General features: G+C 45.4%; 2 protein-coding genes across 5 annotated transcripts in view; both read left to right on the plus strand.

Moving 5' to 3' along the window:
- The first annotated feature begins 3,923 nt into the window (after nt 1–3,923).
- ENTPD4 (ectonucleoside triphosphate diphosphohydrolase 4) lies at nt 3,924–12,580 on the plus strand. 4 transcript variants are annotated; one of them, XR_014932351.1, is made up of 14 exons: nt 3,924–3,981; nt 5,031–5,141; nt 5,417–5,614; nt 5,919–6,124; nt 6,970–7,120; nt 7,207–7,310; nt 7,866–7,925; nt 8,155–8,285; nt 8,407–8,440; nt 9,495–9,661; nt 9,869–10,193; nt 10,741–10,826; nt 11,050–11,211; nt 11,479–12,580. XR_014932351.1 is itself a non-coding variant. In XM_015882909.3 (13 exons), the coding sequence occupies exons 2-13, from the start codon at nt 5,134–5,136 to the stop codon at nt 11,705–11,707; spliced, it is 1,851 nt and encodes a 616-aa protein (XP_015738395.2). In that variant the 5' UTR covers nt 3,924–3,981; nt 5,031–5,133; the 3' UTR covers nt 11,708–12,580. The 4 variants fall into 4 exon arrangements, 3 of the variants coding, with proteins under 3 accessions (XP_015738395.2, XP_015738396.2, XP_085366576.1); XM_015882909.3 differs by lacking the exon at nt 8,407–8,440 and having other exon boundaries at nt 8,155–8,309; XM_015882910.3 differs by lacking the exon at nt 8,407–8,440.
- A 7-nt stretch (nt 12,581–12,587) lies between these two features.
- The window catches only part of LOXL2 (lysyl oxidase like 2), a 42,275-nt gene continuing 37,572 nt past the window's right edge, over nt 12,588–17,290 (plus strand). Inside the window, exon 1 of the mRNA XM_085510447.1 lies at nt 12,588–12,727. The gene's annotated coding sequence lies outside the window, so the exon portion shown is untranslated. The remainder of the gene's footprint in view (nt 12,728–17,290) is intronic.

A 17,290-nucleotide genomic window follows, 5' to 3' on the forward strand; every position in this document is an offset into this window, starting at 1 on the left:
TGCCAGCGTGATGATGCACAGGGATTTTTTCCCCCCCCCCGTTGTTCAGATGAGTTGGAATCATTCCCACTCTCTAACATTGTTTCCACACTGGCATAGCACATAGGAACCATCCATCAACAGCATGAGCTCAACTCGCTGTACATACAGACCATCCTCCCTTTAAAACAGCTCAGCCTCATGCAGTGTGGCTTTTGGCCCCAGATCCCATCAGCTTTAATGGAGCAGAGGGGTGGGTTGGCTGCAGGTTTGCTCACCCACATGCCAGTGGGTCACTGCAGGATGCACAGCTGCAATCTGCGCTCGCATTGCATCACACGCTCAGGGTGATTCAGACCCATATGGCCTGAGTTCTTCCTGCTGACCTCCACTATGGAGCCCCTACACCCTGCCACAGCAATGCAACAGAATTCAGTGGGAAATGGATTCTCCTCCCGGTGTAACATGCTCCTCACTGCTCCCAGCTCAGTGCAGGACCCTCCCCAGATCATTGGGGTGCTTATCGGGGCTGGAGCTTCAGAACAGAACAGATGGACCCATGCAGATAAGGCAGGAGTGTCCTATTTGTGGGCGGGCACCTTCTGAGAACCTGAAATTGGGGCTTATCTACCAGCTCCAGAGATACACACGCACACACATATACATATATATATTATCATTAATTTTTTGGGGGTGTTTTCTCAGTTTCCACTATAGGTTCGGTGCTGTCTGAAGGGTGGGCAGAAAGGCCTGGTGCAGGGAGTTGCCCTATAGCAGCACATTGCAGGACGCTGTATTAATTGGGGGGATGAACAGCAGGTAATTGGCCTTCTAATTGCAGCAAGGAAAAAGCACCTTGCAGCAGTGCAGTGCAAACCGAATGGATCCAAACAAATCTACCTCATTTGCGGTCTTATTTGCAATGCAACCAGCTTAAGCTTCATGTCCAACACCAAGAAACCCCCCATGGCATTTTGTACAGGCATTGCCATTCCTCATCCTGCGTGCAACAGGAATCGTCAGTTCCCCATCATGGATGCATTGCCATCAGCCCATAATTCCCACTTCTGCTCCTCCTAAATAGATGCAAAGCCTATAAAGAGGATTGAGTCTGCAGCAACCTCTGTGGGTTTGGGTTTGCTCCCTTGATTTGCCTTTAGGTTTAAAAAGAAATGGGTCAAAAGTGCACGTTTTGTGCTGCTTCAAACCTGAACTTTCTGTGCCACGCTCGCCCTCCGAGCACAATGCACTCCTGTTATTTGTTATCTCTATGACCAAGTGAAGCAAAGTGGATTGTTTTGTCTCTGCATTGGGCTGACCCATTTATTCAAGCATCAGTGCCGTGGGTTTGTTGCTTTGGGGAGGTGAGCAATGGAAAACAATGCAAGCCGGGCACCGATCTCTGCATGGGCAGAGCCACGTTTCTGCAGCCTGGGAGGTGTGGATGTGAGGAATTTGGCCTGTGGGTTTTATTTCAGCGCTCCCATAATCTGACCTAATTTACGTCGTTCAGTGGATTAATTCAGCGGGGAGAGGCAGGTCCTTGGGTATAATTGAGGCTTTTTTTTTTGCTTTACTTCCTGCACTCAATCTTTTTTTTACCAACTCGACTTTCTGGTTTGGAGCCCTGGGGTAACAATGGGAAAGGCTCAGCCCTGTGCCATGCTTTATAGGGTTTTCTAGTGGCAGGGAGAAAAAGGGGGTTGCTGGCATTGTGCATTGCTCTGCTGTTTGCTGGTGGCATTGCATTGGCTTGGCTTTGCCACTGGGATGTGCAACGCTTCATGTTCAGCTGCAAAGGATGAGATGGGAGCTCTGCAAACGGGCACGCAAATGAAGAGCCGGCTGGGTTGGGATTTTACTTCTTTATGTATTGAAATAGGGAGTTTTAGCAACCAAAAAATCTCCCATAATGAAGGCTAAAGGAGCTCTGAATTCTGCTCGGAGCTGATCAGCAGCCCCATATCTGCCAGCCCTGGTGCTGCTGCTGCTGTAGGATGATATTGGGATGGGTGTGGGCAGGGTGTGTGCTGTGCTGCCACCAGATAGGGATGCACCTGGTGGGCTGCAGCCCCTCCAACTCCTCCATTTGACATTGCAACGTTCCATTGCAAGCTCAGCCCTGCAGCATTGCCACCCCAGGTCTATGTTATGTTACGTGCTCCGGGCACAAAGGAATGCCACAAAATATGGCTACAAACTGTTATGATTTCCCTCCGCTGCTGCAGAGCCCATACATCTGGAAGTAATTAGCAGGCACAAAGCAATGCAGCATTCCTCCTGGGCCTCCATTTTGTGCTGCTTGTAGGCTCTGGCAACCCACTTGCATCAGCAGCTCTGTGTGTTTTCATCAGCTAACAAGGGTGTAGACCATGCAGAAAGGATGCAATGCTTCAGTCTTTCTAATGAAGTCCAATATCTGGTAGCCCTGCAGAGCTGTTCACTCACAGCATGGCTGCATTGCTCCCGAGGCTCATTGCACCCAGTGCGACGTGTTGCTGCAGCTGTGATGCAGCGTATCTGCACGCAAGAGGCGGACAGAAGGACTTTGCATTGATCAGTTAATTACAGCACTGCAGCTAATGAGGATGAACCCACTGAGTGGGTTTGCAAAGTGGCAAAGCACGGTGAGCCCGGATGGAAAGCAGAACCCCAACCTCACTTTGGTTATTGGAAGGTAAAAGATGGTGCACAAAACTGATGTGCCAAACCCTTGTGTGCAAAATGTGGCGTGCAAAAACTCAGCGTATAAACCTGGTGTGCAAAGTCTGGTTTGCAAACGTCCAATCCCAGCATGCAAAACCCAGCACACAAAAGTGATGTGCAAAAACCCAGCACGGGAAACCACCGTGCAAAAAGCTGCGTGCAAAACCTGGAAGAAGCCAGCGTGCACGATCCAATGTGCAAAACCTGCTGTGCAAAGCTCAACCCGGGGCTGCTATTGGTGCATCCAATGTCTGCAGCGCTATGGATACACTACTGCCTCTCGGTGGCAGAGCTCAGCACCGCTCTGCTTTCATCCTAATGCACTTTGGGGGGCAATTTCCCACCTCTTTAACAAAGCTTTAGGGTGGGTGATAACAAGAAAACCCCAAAAGCAGCAGAATGCAATAAGGAAAACCTCGGATTATTTCACTATCCATACCAGCCTTATAATTTGCATTACAAATATCGACACGCATTGCAGCTGACACGCAATTACACGCTTCCCCCGTGCAAATCTGCAGGTCTCCGTGTTTTATTTGCACACCTACAGCCAATCTGCCATTTAATTACAATTAATTAATTAATAATCAATCCTATGCCTTGAATTGGAGCCCACCCTGCGCTTAGCCACGCCCCCAAAGCATTTAGCCACGCCCCCAAGCATTTAGCCACGCCCATAAAGTTATTGGCCACGCCCTCAAAGCAATTAGCAACGCCCCCATAGTATTAGCAATCACAATCGCAGTTAGCCACGCCCACAAAGCAATTATCCACGCCCCAAAACCAATTAGCCACGCCCACAAAAAGCAATTAGCCACGCCCACAACTCTTTTAGCCATACACAAAACGCAATTAGCCACGCCCACAAAGCACTTAGCCACGCCCCCAAGCAATTAGCCACGCCCACAAAATCAATTAGCCGCGCCCCCTTCGTGTAGCCACGCCCTCGAAAGCATTTGGGCACGCCCACAAATCAATTAGCCACGCCCCCATAGCATTAGCAACGCTCGTCGTTAACCACGCCCACAAAAGCATTTAGCCACGCCCACAACGCATTTAGCCACGCCCACAAACTCATTTAGCCACACACAAAGCAATTAGCCACGCCCACAACGCATTTAGCCACGCCCCCTTCGTGTAGCCACGCCCCCCCCTCCCGGGGGAATCCCCATGCAACCCTCCCTTTCTATTAGCGGCGCCACGTTTTGTGACGTGTGATTACGTCACATCCGGCTGCGCACCCGGAAGCGACGCGCTGGCCGGTTGCTATGCGGCGGGGTGGCGGAGCGGTCGGAGGTGAGGGGTGGGCCAGGCCGGGTTGTGAGGGTGAAAATGGGGCAGGTGAGGGTGGGGGAGATGATGCTGTGTTTGGGGAGGGGCTTCGGATACTGGGGGGAGCGGGTGTGGAGGGAGGGAGTGGGCCGGGCCTTGGGCCTGCTCGCCGGTGGAGCTGTGGGGGGCTGCAGGCTGTGAGGCCTGTACTTGTGGGGCCTATACCTATGGGGCCTGTAGCTGTGGGGCCTATACATGTAGGGCCTGTAGCTGTGGGGCCTATACCTGTGGGGCTTATACCTATAGGGCCTATACCTGTGGGGCCTATATGTGCCTGGCCTATACCTATGGGGCCTGTACCTGTGGGGTCTATATCTGTGGGGCCTGTACCAATGGGGCTTATACCTATGAGGCCTGTACCTGTAGAGCCTGTGCCTGCAGGGTCTATACCTATGGGGTCTATACTTGTAGGGCCTGTACCTGTGGGGCTTATACCTATGAGGCCTGTACCTATGGGGTCTATACCAGTGGGGTCTATACCTGTGGGGCCTGTACCTGTGGGGCCTATATCTGCCTGGCCTATACCTATGGGGCCTGTACCTGTGAGGCCTATACCTATGGGGCCTATACCTGTGGGTCCTGTACTTCTATGGTGCCTGTACCTGCGGGGCCTGTACCCGTGGGGTCTGTACCTGTGGGGTCTATACCTATGGGACCTATACCTTTGAGGCCTATACCTGCCTGCTGCCCACTCCAAGCACGTTTGTGTGCAGCCCTGAAACGTCCACCTCCTCCTTTATCTCCTCCTGTTATGTTTGTATCTGTTGCTGAGGGCTGTCGTCTCTTCTCTTGCTCAGCTTTCAGCCCTGCTGCTGTTAGAGATGCTTCTTTGTGGCCCTGTGTGTGCTCTGGTGTGTGTAGATGTGTGGGGAGCTCAGACCTGCACTCTATGCTCTGCACATGGCTTTGTCAATGCAATACAATGGTGGGGAAGCATCTGTTTGTTCAACCTGGTGCTGCTTCTTGTAATGCTGTCTGGATTATTAATGATCTCTTACTGTTCTTGAATTCAGGAGGGGAAGAACAATGGCTTTGAGAATGGTTGTTCCTTGTCGGTTGGATGTGACTGGCTGATTCTGGAGCACCGACTGCTTCCCATCTGCTGGTCCTCCCAAAATGGGAAGGTAAGAATCCCATAGGAGCTGTCAGATAGTGATGTTGTTTGAGGGCAAGGCTGAGTGTCTCAGCAGCTCATGTCTAGTTTGCAATGCAAAGGTGGAAATGTGGTCTTGATTACTTATCAGTGTGAGCGGAGTGTGTGTGAACATAGCTAGAACGAAGCAATTGAAGTTTGTATGTTCATCCTTGTCTCATTTCAGAGTTCACCATGCTTCTTTTTGGTGATAAAGACCATCTTTAAAGCAGATCACAGCCTCACAGAATCCTCTTTGTATTTTAGGATCGGCGTTTCTTGTTTGCTTCCCGCCTCTTGGCACTTCAGCATCTCTCCAATAGGATGTCCACGTATTTTCAACACGACTTTGCGGCAGATTGTGGTGATTGGAATCCTTGCTGCTGCTGTCTCTTTGCTTTACTACTCGCTGGTAGTCATCCGTAATAAGTATGGCCGTGCATCCAGGGACAAGAGATTTCACAGGTGAGAGATATAAAGGCTCTGATGGGAGGAAAGAAAGGTAGTTTTGATGTGAAGGATGAATTGATACAATGTGTGAATAAAATAAATGAATGGGGGGAAATGTGAGTGGGTTTCATGCTTTGTTTTTGAAGCTTTCCTTATTGGAGTTGCTTTCAGGTTATTGGTAATTCAGCTTTTATGGGCAGCACTTGAGTGACAGTGTAATACTGATAACTCTGCTTCTTGTGATAGGAACTGTTTTGAGTCTGTCGATACCCACACAAGGAGTTTGATTGCAAGGTGTTAATGCTGAGTTTGCTTCTAGGTATCTTGCTCGGGTAACAGACACTGAAGCTACAGATACAAACAACCCCAATCTGAACTATGGGATTGTTGTGGACTGTGGTAGCAGTGGCTCTCGGATCTTTGTGTATTGTTGGCCAAGACACAACGGTAACCCACACGACCTGCTGGATATAAAACAGATGAGGGACAAAAACAGAAAACCAGTGGTTATGAAAATCAAACCAGGTACTGTATTAAATGGTTTTTGAGAAGTGATTTTTCTAGATAGCTGTGTATCCAAACTTGGCCTTTTCCTTAAACCAGCACTTAAAGTATCTGGGGAAAAGACATGTAGGAGCTGTTGGTGTGGTGGTACTCCAGATTTCTTTGGGTTTTGCTCATTGTTAGAGCTTGGAATGTGACACCAATGGGCAGGAAGGAGAGATTTCTGTGTGTGCTAAGACAGTTGCTGGTTCAGTTGTCAGTTAACTCGGTTCTGTTTATTTAGTGAATAAATAATCTGCTTTCTATGAGGTTACTTGAACCTATTATTTAAGTAGGTGATTATAGCAGAAATGCTGAGTTATGGCTTGAAGTGGTGATGGAGCACCTGGTGGGAAGGCAGGGCCAACCCAGGGGAGCTCAGCTGCATGCAATGCAATGCACCTGGGTGACCAGAGGGGTTGGAGCAAGGATCCACCCCTTCCCAGCCTTCATTTAAGGGTTGGCAGTGGATGTGAGGGCATCTCTGGAGATCCCTGCCTACCTGAAGCCTCCTAAAGGTCAGTAGCTTTTCTTCCTTTGTTTCTGCATCCATGGCTGCTACATTTGGGCTTGTCCTCATTTGCTGCAGCCTAGGACTTGTGTCTCCCCACTATTATTACTGTCCTCTACATCACATTGTAGTGATACAGCAATACATCTACTATGGATTTTTGCTTAAGAATTAATTATCCTCTAAGTATTAACTTTAGTTATTCATTGCTTATTTCCTTAGTCGAATTCCTGGCCTTGGGTTGGTTATTCCTATTGTCTAACAGGATATCCCATAGCTTGAATTGCTTCACTTTCACGTTTCTCTGTTTTGCCAGGTATCTCAGAGTTTGCTAACACACCCGAGAAGGTCAGTGATTACATTTTCCCACTTCTACGCTTTGCTGCTGAACATGTGCCCCGTGCAAAGCACAAAGAGACTCCTCTTTATATTCTGTGCACTGCAGGAATGCGGATTCTACCCGAAAGGTCATTGTCTCTCTTCATTTTTGCATACAGATTAGCAAGCCTGGTGTCTCTGCCTGATTTTAACTGCCTGATCTGTTATCTTGCAGCCAGCAGAAGGCAATACTTGAAGATTTGGTCACTGATATCCCAGTGCATTTTGACTTTCTGTTTTCAGACTCGCATGCAGAAGTTATTTCAGGGAAGCAGGAAGGTAGGTTTGCTTTGGAATAACGATTTTGTGCTACAAACTGGGAACTGCTTTAATTTATTTAATGCCTTCTGAAATGCTGGTTGGGTTGTGAGATATAATTCCTCATTAGCAACAGGTGGGGTGTGGAGATAATCATCTGCTGCAATCTCCTGCCTTGTCTTGACGTTTCCTAATGAGCAGTGACAATAACTCATCTGTGGTTAGCAGTGATTTGAGTCCATTTTCTGGCTTTATGAGGGGAAAGGTTGAGGATAAGACACAGCATTTGTACATGAAGAGCTGTATAAGGGTAGAAATGGTTGTAGAGGAGCAATGTTTTGTTGTACTCAGTTTGCTGGAGGCAGAAAATAGATTTCTAGGTGCTAACGTGCCTTGCTTTGCTCTGAAATCTACACATGGAGCTGTTAATGCATTGGATCTTGACTTGGAAAAGAAGATACAGAGTAATGTGTTGGGAATGTTTAATGCTGAAGTGTTATATAAAATATATGATATAATATGTTGTATTAATTCAGAATATTCCTGAAACATCCCATTGTTTCTTTATTTGTGTAGGAGTGTATGCATGGATTGGTATCAACTTCGTTCTTGGAAGATTTGAGCATACAGATGATGGTAAGTGGCCAGGAATGGGATTTTGGGAAGGATTAAAGCCTGTTGTTGTGCCATCACTGTTGATTTCTAGTGGAGTTGTGAGTTAATAGTGCACATGTAGATGCTGGTGCTTGATTAATATGTATGTGAAAGTTTGGTGATCTGCATTGCTACATAAAAAAGAGGTTAAACAGAAACATTCTGCTCATTCCAACTGTATTTCCCAATGGCTTTTGGTTGTTTTATCCAGAGGATGAAGCAGTTGTGGAGGTGCACATCCCAGGCAGTGAAAACAAAGAAGCTATCTTCCGTAAGAGGACAGTGGGTATTCTTGACATGGGTGGAGTGTCGACTCAGATAGCATACGAAGTCCCTAAAACTGTAAGCTTTGCCTCTTCGCAGCAGGTTATTATCTGTGCAACTTTCTTCTTTTCATCTTGGTTTATTTTAATGCATATTCCTTTTCTTTTTGTTCCCCCCTCCTTGATTTCTTTGTTTTGAGTCTTGTTCTTCATTCCATCACATCCAAGCCAAAGGCAAGAGGAGATGGCAAATATGAGTCCTCCATCAGCTAAGCATTCCATTTGTATTTCTTCATTCAAAAAGTTGATTTCAATTATCACTAACTTTTAAGTGGGTCTGCTTTCTTTGTCTGTGTGTGTGCATACGCTTGTATAACTTTTAAATCTGTGATACCAAGAGGCTCTTTTATAGTTTAAAGCCAGAATGTTTATAGTTATTTTGCCAAGATCCTTTGTAAGATGTTTGGGTTTCTTTTTCCTTCCTAAGTTGGACTGATAGAAATTGACTTAACAGGATATGGGGATAACAGTTCAGTTTGTTGAAATATCGCCTACATCTTCATCACAGTTAATCTGTTATAGGATGCAGATCTCTTTATTAGAAGGCTTAAAGGGAATTTACTTTGCTCTAATTGCATTCCACTGAGTTCTAGAGTAGTGCCTGAAGCTTTAGGATTGGGTAACCTCCCATTAACATCACACCTGAAGTCAGAATAGTGTTAAAGCTGTGTGGTTTGCCTCTCAGTGCACTGCTGTAATGAGGTATATATGTATATTTACACTCTTCCTGTGAAATTACAGGTCTATATGTGTGTATAGCTAAACAGAAGTATAAGCATTCAGGTTGAGAACAAACTGCCACAACCAAAGGTGAATTGGGGATGGGAGGAGTTGCAGGCAACTGATGGTGATGGTTGTGTGGCTTTATCTGAATGCAGAGCAATGCAAAGCAGATGTTCTGGTGTGAAACCTCTCTAGGTTCCTAAACAGAGAATGGGCAACAGCTGACAGTGCTGCTTAAAGTCTGACTGCTGCTTCTCATCTTTTCCCAGAAGGAAAATCACATCAGTGTCATTCATAGCAGCTCCTGGTTTGTGCATTTCCTTGAGTGCCAACGGCATCCAATGCAAAGTGCTTTGCTCTAACAAACAGAAAGCAATATAGACTTGTGAAAAGCAAATAGATGCAACATTTACAGTTGTCAAAGGCATTTGCTGTTTCAAAGTCCTCGTCTTCAAGTTCTGGTTCATGTTGTTCTTATTTAACCTTATTGCTTGTGTTCTGGCAGGAGGAAGTTGCCAAAAACTTGCTTGCAGAATTCAACCTGGGCTGTGATGCTCATCAAACTGAGCATGTGTATAGAGTCTACGTTGCAACGTTCCTTGGCTTTGGAGGGAATGCAGCACGTCAGAGATATGAGAACAGTGTGTTTTCCAGTACAGTGCTCAAAAATGGGTAAGTGGCTTTAATTGCTTGGGGTTACGTTTAAGTCAGGGGTTACAGAAGCTGTGTTTAGTCAAGGGATGTAGATGTAGAACTTAGTTTGTACAGTGTGCCATGTGCAATGTTGGAGTTTCTTTAAATAAGGGTATCTTATTTTGATGCTTGCATACCTCAAGAACTTGGCATTTCTGATGTTATGCTGTTGCTTTCCTTAATCAGGCTGCTGGGCAGACAGACTGGCATGACTTCAGATTCCCCATACCTCGACCCCTGCCTGCCTGTAGATGCTCAGGATGAGATCCATCAGAATGGACAGATAATGTATTTAAGGGGAACAGGAGACTTCAATCTGTGCCGTGAGCTTATCCAGCCCTTCATGAATAAGACCAATGAAACTCAGACCTCCCTTAATGGTGTCTACCAGCCTGCTGTGCACTTTCAGAACAGTGAATTCTATGGTTTCTCCGAGTTCTATTACAGTACTGAGGACGTGTTGCGCATGGGAGGGGATTACAATGCTGCTAAATTTATCAAAGCTGCAAAGGTAAAGTGTTCTCCAGGGGAAGCTCTCTTTGTAGTTTGAAACAGCTGCTCTACAAAAGCACTTTATGCTGAAAATCTTGCAGCAGAACTCTTCAAGGATCCCAGTCTTTTTGTCCTGTAGTAACCTATCATCTCTTTTCCTCACTGGGTGTTCTTTTAAGATCCTGCTTTAAAGCATAGTAATAAAATACACTCTAGAGGAAACAGGACACAGAAAAGGATTGGTATTGGAGAGTTCCACACCTTGGGTATCTCTTAGAATGAATTTATTAGGAATATAATGACCTTTTTTTGGCAGAGCTATAAGAATAGATTTCATCTTCAGACGTACAACTGAAGAACATAATTAAGATCATTAGTTTAATTATGAATACCAAGTAAAGATCAAAATGTCTGCACACAGAATGCAGTGAAATGTGTGGTCAGACTTAGTAGCAGTGCAATGGATGCTGTTTGCAGCTTTGTTATTTACAGAGCATCTCACCTCATGGTGTTTCTTCAATGCAGAAGCGTGTTAAAGTCTTTTTTTTCCTTGTCTTTTCTTCAAGGATTATTGTGCCACTAAGTGGTCTGTCCTACGGGAACGTTTTGACCGTGGTCTTTATGCATCACATGCTGATCTCCACAGACTGAAGTAAGTATTTGTGTTTGTACAGCAAATCTATTCATGCAGAGTTGCCAGGAGAGAGGTCACATCCAAATGGTCCATTTAGTGAAATCATTAGAAGTGTGAATATAACCTTAAATATTGCATCAGCCATAAGAGTTACTGCTATTCTTATGTCTGAACATGCTCCTCAACCCTTTTGGACTCTGAGGAATTGAATGCCTGATGATATGCCCTTTTTTCTTTATAGGTACCAGTGTTTCAAGTCTGCCTGGGTATACGAAGTATTTCACAGTGGCTTCTCTTTTCCTGCAAGCTACAGCAATTTGAAAACAGCTCTGCAGGTGTATGACAAGGAGGTGCAATGGACACTGGGAGCCATTCTGTACCGAACACGGTTTTTACCTTTAAGGTTGGTTTACCTTTAAGGTTGGTTTACCTTTAAGGCTGCTTTTCTGCAACATCTGGGCAGTTTTGGGGTGGAAATGAGGGGTTTTTCTCCAGTTAGAGGGAGGCAAGGTGCTGCTTCCAGCACACATGCACAGCCTAAGGATGTGTTTGAAGTAGCTTGGCTAGTAGTGTCTTGATAAAGCCCATCTTACTATAATGGGCTCTGTTTGCTTTGGTATGGAAGCAAGGCTTGATTTGTGACTTATGTTATCTCCTTGCTTTCTTGCAGAGACATCCAGCAAGAAAACTTCCGTGGAAGTCACTCCCACTGGAGGAGCTTCTCCTTTGTTTACAATCACTACTTGTTTTTTGTCTGTTTTCTGATTGTGCTGCTCTCCATCCTGCTTTACCTGCTGAGGCTCAGGCGGATCCACAGGCGAATGCTACGGAACAGCTCGTCTCCTTCCCTCTGGATGGAGGAGGGCCTCCCACCGCAGAAGATCTCTGCAGCCTTATGAGAGGCTGTGATGGAGAGCGACTCTTGGACTTCCTACACAAAAAGCCATTTTTGCCTCAGGGTTTTCTCTTTTTCTTTTCTCCCTTTGAGTCATTGAGGAAGCAGATTGCCCGCAGTGTGGGATTCAGGCTTGGTTATGGAAATACAGGGAAGTGAATTCGGTTTGTTTTAGTCTCATGAAATAATATCTGCCAAAAATTCCTTATTTTTTTAATTAATGCACTTTGGTGTGTAATGGGGCGAGGAAAGCCTGTCAGTAAGCATGTAGCAGCAGCTTAAGCTACGTATGGTAAAAGAGAGAGTGTGAATTCTCATCCAGTGGGTGAGACTGTGAAATTCTGTTAGTTGGGATGAATGAGTTTTATTTGCTTTTCCAGATTCCAGGACTCGTATTGCTGGGTTTCTCAATGCTGAGTCTCCTCAGTCAATGGAAAGGAAGTGCAGGGTTTTCAAAAGCAGCAAGAAAACAATCTCTTAGATCAGCTTTTCCAATGTTATATTCTATAATAAGTACTGTGATGGAGTAGGAAAAACCTCTTGCACTCAATTCTGTGCTTCCATAAGCTGCTCTACAGCTGTTTTATATACGGTGGTCTCCCCTTTTATCTTGGAAGCTGTATCTGCATAGTGGCACAAGTCACCACTTTTTAATCCTTTCTTTCTCTTTTGTAGTCATCCAGAGACTGCCCTGAAACTCCAGTATGATGGAAAGAACTGGAACATGCCTAAGCTTTCGTTTCTGCTAGATTAGACCTGCACAATGTCTCTTATTTTGGTTTTTAAGTCCTCTGAATTGTTAATTTATATTTTATTTAAAGCTGTTAATTTTACTTGAAAGTAAATTTGTCCATGATTAAAAGTGGGATTTATACGACCTCTTGGTGTGTGGGTATTTTATTCAGTGTAAATCACTTCTGTCCTCACCAGCTGGTAATATTTGTCTTCTCTTTTAGCAGGTGCAGAAGGACAAGATGCTGTATTCAGTGCTGGGGATGTTGATTCCATTTTGTTACCCTTTAAGGTGCAGTTTCTTCCTCTAAGCCTCTTAATGCTTTGAGTTGTGTTATCGTTTCCTTTTGGTGCCTGCAGAAACTATAGGTTGGAACTGCACCTCTCACTTCTGACATCTGGAACTGTGGTATAAACTCTTTGGCACTTGTAGGCTGATAATTCTTATCAGTAAATTGATACTGCTGCTTGTTACGGGGCCTGTGCTTCCTGTTTCTGAGATGCCTCCAACTGAGCACAGAGCTTCTAATTGCACGCTCAGATAATGCAGCCTCCATTTGGACAAGGGTCAGCGTTAAAGGGTTAATGTTGAAGTGGAGAGGAAGTATCAGAGTGTGATATGGTGATATCCAGGCAGATGTGGGGGGTGCTTTTAATTGTTACAGGGCTTAAAGCCCAGCAAGCACAAGGGAGGAGGTGCAGATTGACCAAAACCACTTTATTTTTGCAGCTCCAAACTACTTGGGAAGGATTCCTCCTTCTTTTTCCTATCCTGCTCCTGGCCAAGCTTGCTCCAAAGAGACTACATTAAACAACAAGCACGAGAGGAAACATGATTCCTTTAAGAGCCTTTAGAAATACCTGTTTTCACTCAATACCTTTTCCTAGGCTCAGGTTTCCATACCACAACGGTCGTGTTTATCTGTTTGTGTCTGTTTCTGCATTAACATGCTTTGTTTTCTTTCTCCTGCTTCTCCCATTCACCTCGTCCTTTCTCCAGGTGCATTTAGGGCTGGTAAGAATGCAGAGAAGTACAAGGGGTGCTGCTCTTTGACCTTCCCCAGTGACCTGGAATGGGCAGGAGCGTGATGCTGCAGGTTTGGGCTTTGCAGCCTTTTAAATGCATCTCTCATCATCTTGTTGCTGTGTGTTTTTTCATGTATGGAATATGTCCAAACAGGGCCAAAGGTGGCCCCTAATGGAAGAAGTGTTTTAGATACAAAAGCATGTCCGTGAAAGAGAGATGGAGAGCCTGGGGTGAGGAGGAGAAGAGGCCTGCAGCTCCTCCAATGTGGAAACAAAAGGGTTTTCTGCACCTCTGCAGCACTTTGCAAAGGGGACATTCAACAGCAGTGACTTGATCACGGGCACCTTGTTCTTCTCCCATTGTTTCTGCCATTGTTGCTACCAAATAACGCATGAAGCTCATTGAAAGCTCAAAATGAGCCTCGTGAGGGCTTTGCTGTGTCCCTTTCCCTGTGCATTAGCTTCTATGTGTGTAGCATTCAGGGGACTGGGTCCTTAGAGCTGTTTTTTAGGTCACTCTCTCTTTTAAGAATGGGAGGATGATAATGACTTTCTAGCCTGAGTTTGAAGATCTTTAGAATGCTTTTTAAGGATGAGGAGGGAGCTGCTGCATTTACACAGGGGTAGTGGAGATCAGTATATCACATTCTTGAGCATCTTTGTCATTTTTGCTCTCTTAACAGCCTCATTCTATTCATTTCAGTTCCTCTTCCCTCCTCGTTTTCTTCTAGGTGTAACATTCTCAGCCACAACTAAATGAATCCTTCAGCAGGAGGATGGCAGAGGAGTTGTGCCAGCTCAGGGCTCCTTGGGGCCAGCAGACCCTTCTTTGGCCCTTGATCTCCATGCACAGAAGTGCATGCTTTGCTGTTAGAAGGGGGACTCTTACCATCTAGTGGGAAGGGGTGGTAAGCTCGAGGACCTCTGCCATCCCTCAGGGTAAGATGACATCCCACCTTGCTGTGTTTATGCTTTGGAAGTTGTTTTCTGCACGTGGGGGATCAGCTCTTGCTGCTTTCCTGCCACTCTGTCACTGCTTTGATTCAGCTTCTCATGCTTGTTTTATGTTCTTATAGTGGCAGAACTCTACGCTCTCCTCTACTCATCTCCTCCTGGATGGCTGAGCAGCACAGAGTCATCAAGAACCTACAACATACAGGGAAGGATTTTGCTTGGGGGAAAGCTGGATTTCAGCAGCTGAATCCTTGAATCAGTGCTCAAAAGCGATTAGGATCAATTAGGAGAATGAAAAGTGCTTGTAAAGTGCCTTGTGCTTGGGTCTTCCTTGGCCTTGGAAAACCAGTACCTTGCATTCCAGTTGGGAATTGCAGCATTAATTGATCTTTCTTCCCAACCTTCCTTGAAAGGCGAAGGAAAGAAATACGATGTGATGCTCTGTTGTTCCAACTATATGGCAACAGCAGCTGTCATGTAAGCATTGAGCCATAGCTTCATTTCTGAGCTCCTCTGCTTGCTGCACGAATATAATTGTTGTGTTTTGTGTGGCCATCATAGGAAGTCCAGTAGGGGTTAAATATTCCATAGAATTCACTGTTTTTTTCCTCACTGTGAGCTGCAAAGTCTTTCCTCTACAGTTGCTGGTGTTTATTACCCATCTAGTGAGTGCAAAAGCAAAGCTTTGCCTCTATGATTACACATGGCAGCAATATTCCAGTAGGGCCAGTGGGTGTGAGAGCTGCCACGTGTTGTTAACACCTTGCAGGGTACTAGATATCGCTCTGTATGTTTAGGAGGTTGAGTTGACCTGAGTGAGATTTGGACCAATGGCTCCAGAGAGTCTACAGGGTAAAAGCATGAGGCTTGTGGAGGTAATGAGCCTTCCCTTGTAAAAAGAACTAACGATTAGAGGAGATTATAGAACCTAATAGTGCATACCTAATTTTTTTGGAAGCACGGACCATGACTGTGACTACTTGGTCAAATCCAACCTTGATTTGTCCTTATGGCAAGCTGTGCAATGCAAGCAGATACAGAAGGAAAGGCTGAGGATGTGGCCCTGAAATTCATTGTGTTTGGGTATTAGGAAGAGGTTCTTCACTTGAAAAGAGCCAGGATTTGGAGTTGCTGATCCTTGCATGTCCCTTCCAACCTGGAAAAGTTTAAGTGTGGTTTCCTTCATCTCCTGTTTATCAGATGATGCAAACCCAGCCTAAGCAGCATTTACCCCTGTAGACTGTGATTTGAAAGGCTTCCTATTTTATTTGTTAGCTCTGTGCTGGGTGCTCTCCTTCTAGTCTTAACCTTCTACAGAATGAAGGGGGCAGCAGATTTCCCTGAATCCAGCTCAAGAGCTTTGCTGAATTCCTGCCCAATGCTTCCCTTTATGCAACCCACAAGCACTTCCATCAGCTGGAAGCCTGCATGGCATTTGCTGCTTGTATCCTTACCCGACCCGGGCATCCAGAGAGCATTCCTCCTGCAGGCTGTCATGTTTCTCCATACCCCAATCAGCAGACGTTCACACATTCCTTCCTCTGGCCCAATTGCTTTCAGCTTCCTGCTGGTCTGAAGCAGTTCTGTTTGGTGCTGCTTCTGCTATGAAGCATTTTGCTCCTGGTTTCGTTGGGTTTTGACCCATCAGCTGGTGCTCTAATGGCAATTTGCATCATTTTTGCTACAGGAAAATCAAGGCACTGTGGATCACTCCCATTGACAGCTGCTGTTGGCTTCCTTGGGAAGAAGAGCAAAGCTCTGAGTGGTTTCCTACTTTGATGTCTTAATATTCTCCATGAGTTGTACCTAGAAATCAATTATCCTCTTTATAGTCATAGAATTATAGAAGAGTTGCACCGGACCTTTGGGGATCATCAAATCCAACCTCATAACATTTATTTAACAGTGTGATTGACATTGGAGGGCTGCCCTGCCAGCTAATGGGGACGTGGTTGGCATCTCCTTGCCCGTGTTGTGGTGATTTTCATCTCAGATTCTGCCTTGCCAGTAAGTAATGGGGCCATTTGTGTATTGCATTGTGTCTTTGAGGTCCTTTCCGATCCAAGCCATGCTATGATTCTCAGTTATGGACCAATCCATTCAACAAAGAGTTGACAGAATAGGGAGCAAGAGGGATCCCCCTGAAAGCATGGTTGAGTTTCTCCAGTGTTGTTGGTTTAGTTCATGATGCCTATGCTTAAATTCCATATTGCTGCAATGCGCTTCCAGTCCAACATCTGAGTTGGTCTCAATGACCCTTATGGGTCCCTTCCAACTGGGGTAACCTACAGTATGATTCCTTTCTCTTCCCAGCACATTGCAGGTTCCTTCAATGCTGGTGCCCAACTTGCTGAGATATCCTTTTCCAATACATGGTGGCATCATAGAGTGGGGAGCCCTGCACATCAGTGCCTAAGCAGCTGGGAGCGAGGGCTAATGCAGATTAGGATGAGAAATGGGGCTATGATCTGATCAGGAAGGATAGATGGTGTTTAAAAGCAATGGGGAAACCTGGGAGAAGGGGTAAGTCTGATGGCAGATGTGTCCTTGTAGAGTTTGGTGTTAAATCATTGGAAACATACCCAAAGATGGGGATAAAGCACTAAAAATGGTACTCTAGAAAGTCCTTTAAAAATGTTATATTTCATCTATGGATGCACTGAACTGAATGGGGACGTTTCTCCTCAAGTTGGCTTTTGTGAATACCTTTGTGCCTATCAACTTTCTGCTGACTTGTTTGGAAATCCCATTAAACACCCGGGTTCAAATATACGTGGCCGAAGCTGGGGAAGAAAATACATTTCCATTTGTTGGGAAACGCTGACGTTTCAGAACACACTTGGGTCAGAAAACATCATTTCAAGGTGTTCTCTAT

Source organism: Coturnix japonica, chromosome 10 (assembly GCF_054131305.1).
Source record: "Coturnix japonica strain WE chromosome 10, WE-NBRP24, whole genome shotgun sequence".
Taxonomy (NCBI): Eukaryota; Metazoa; Chordata; class Aves; order Galliformes; family Phasianidae; genus Coturnix; species Coturnix japonica.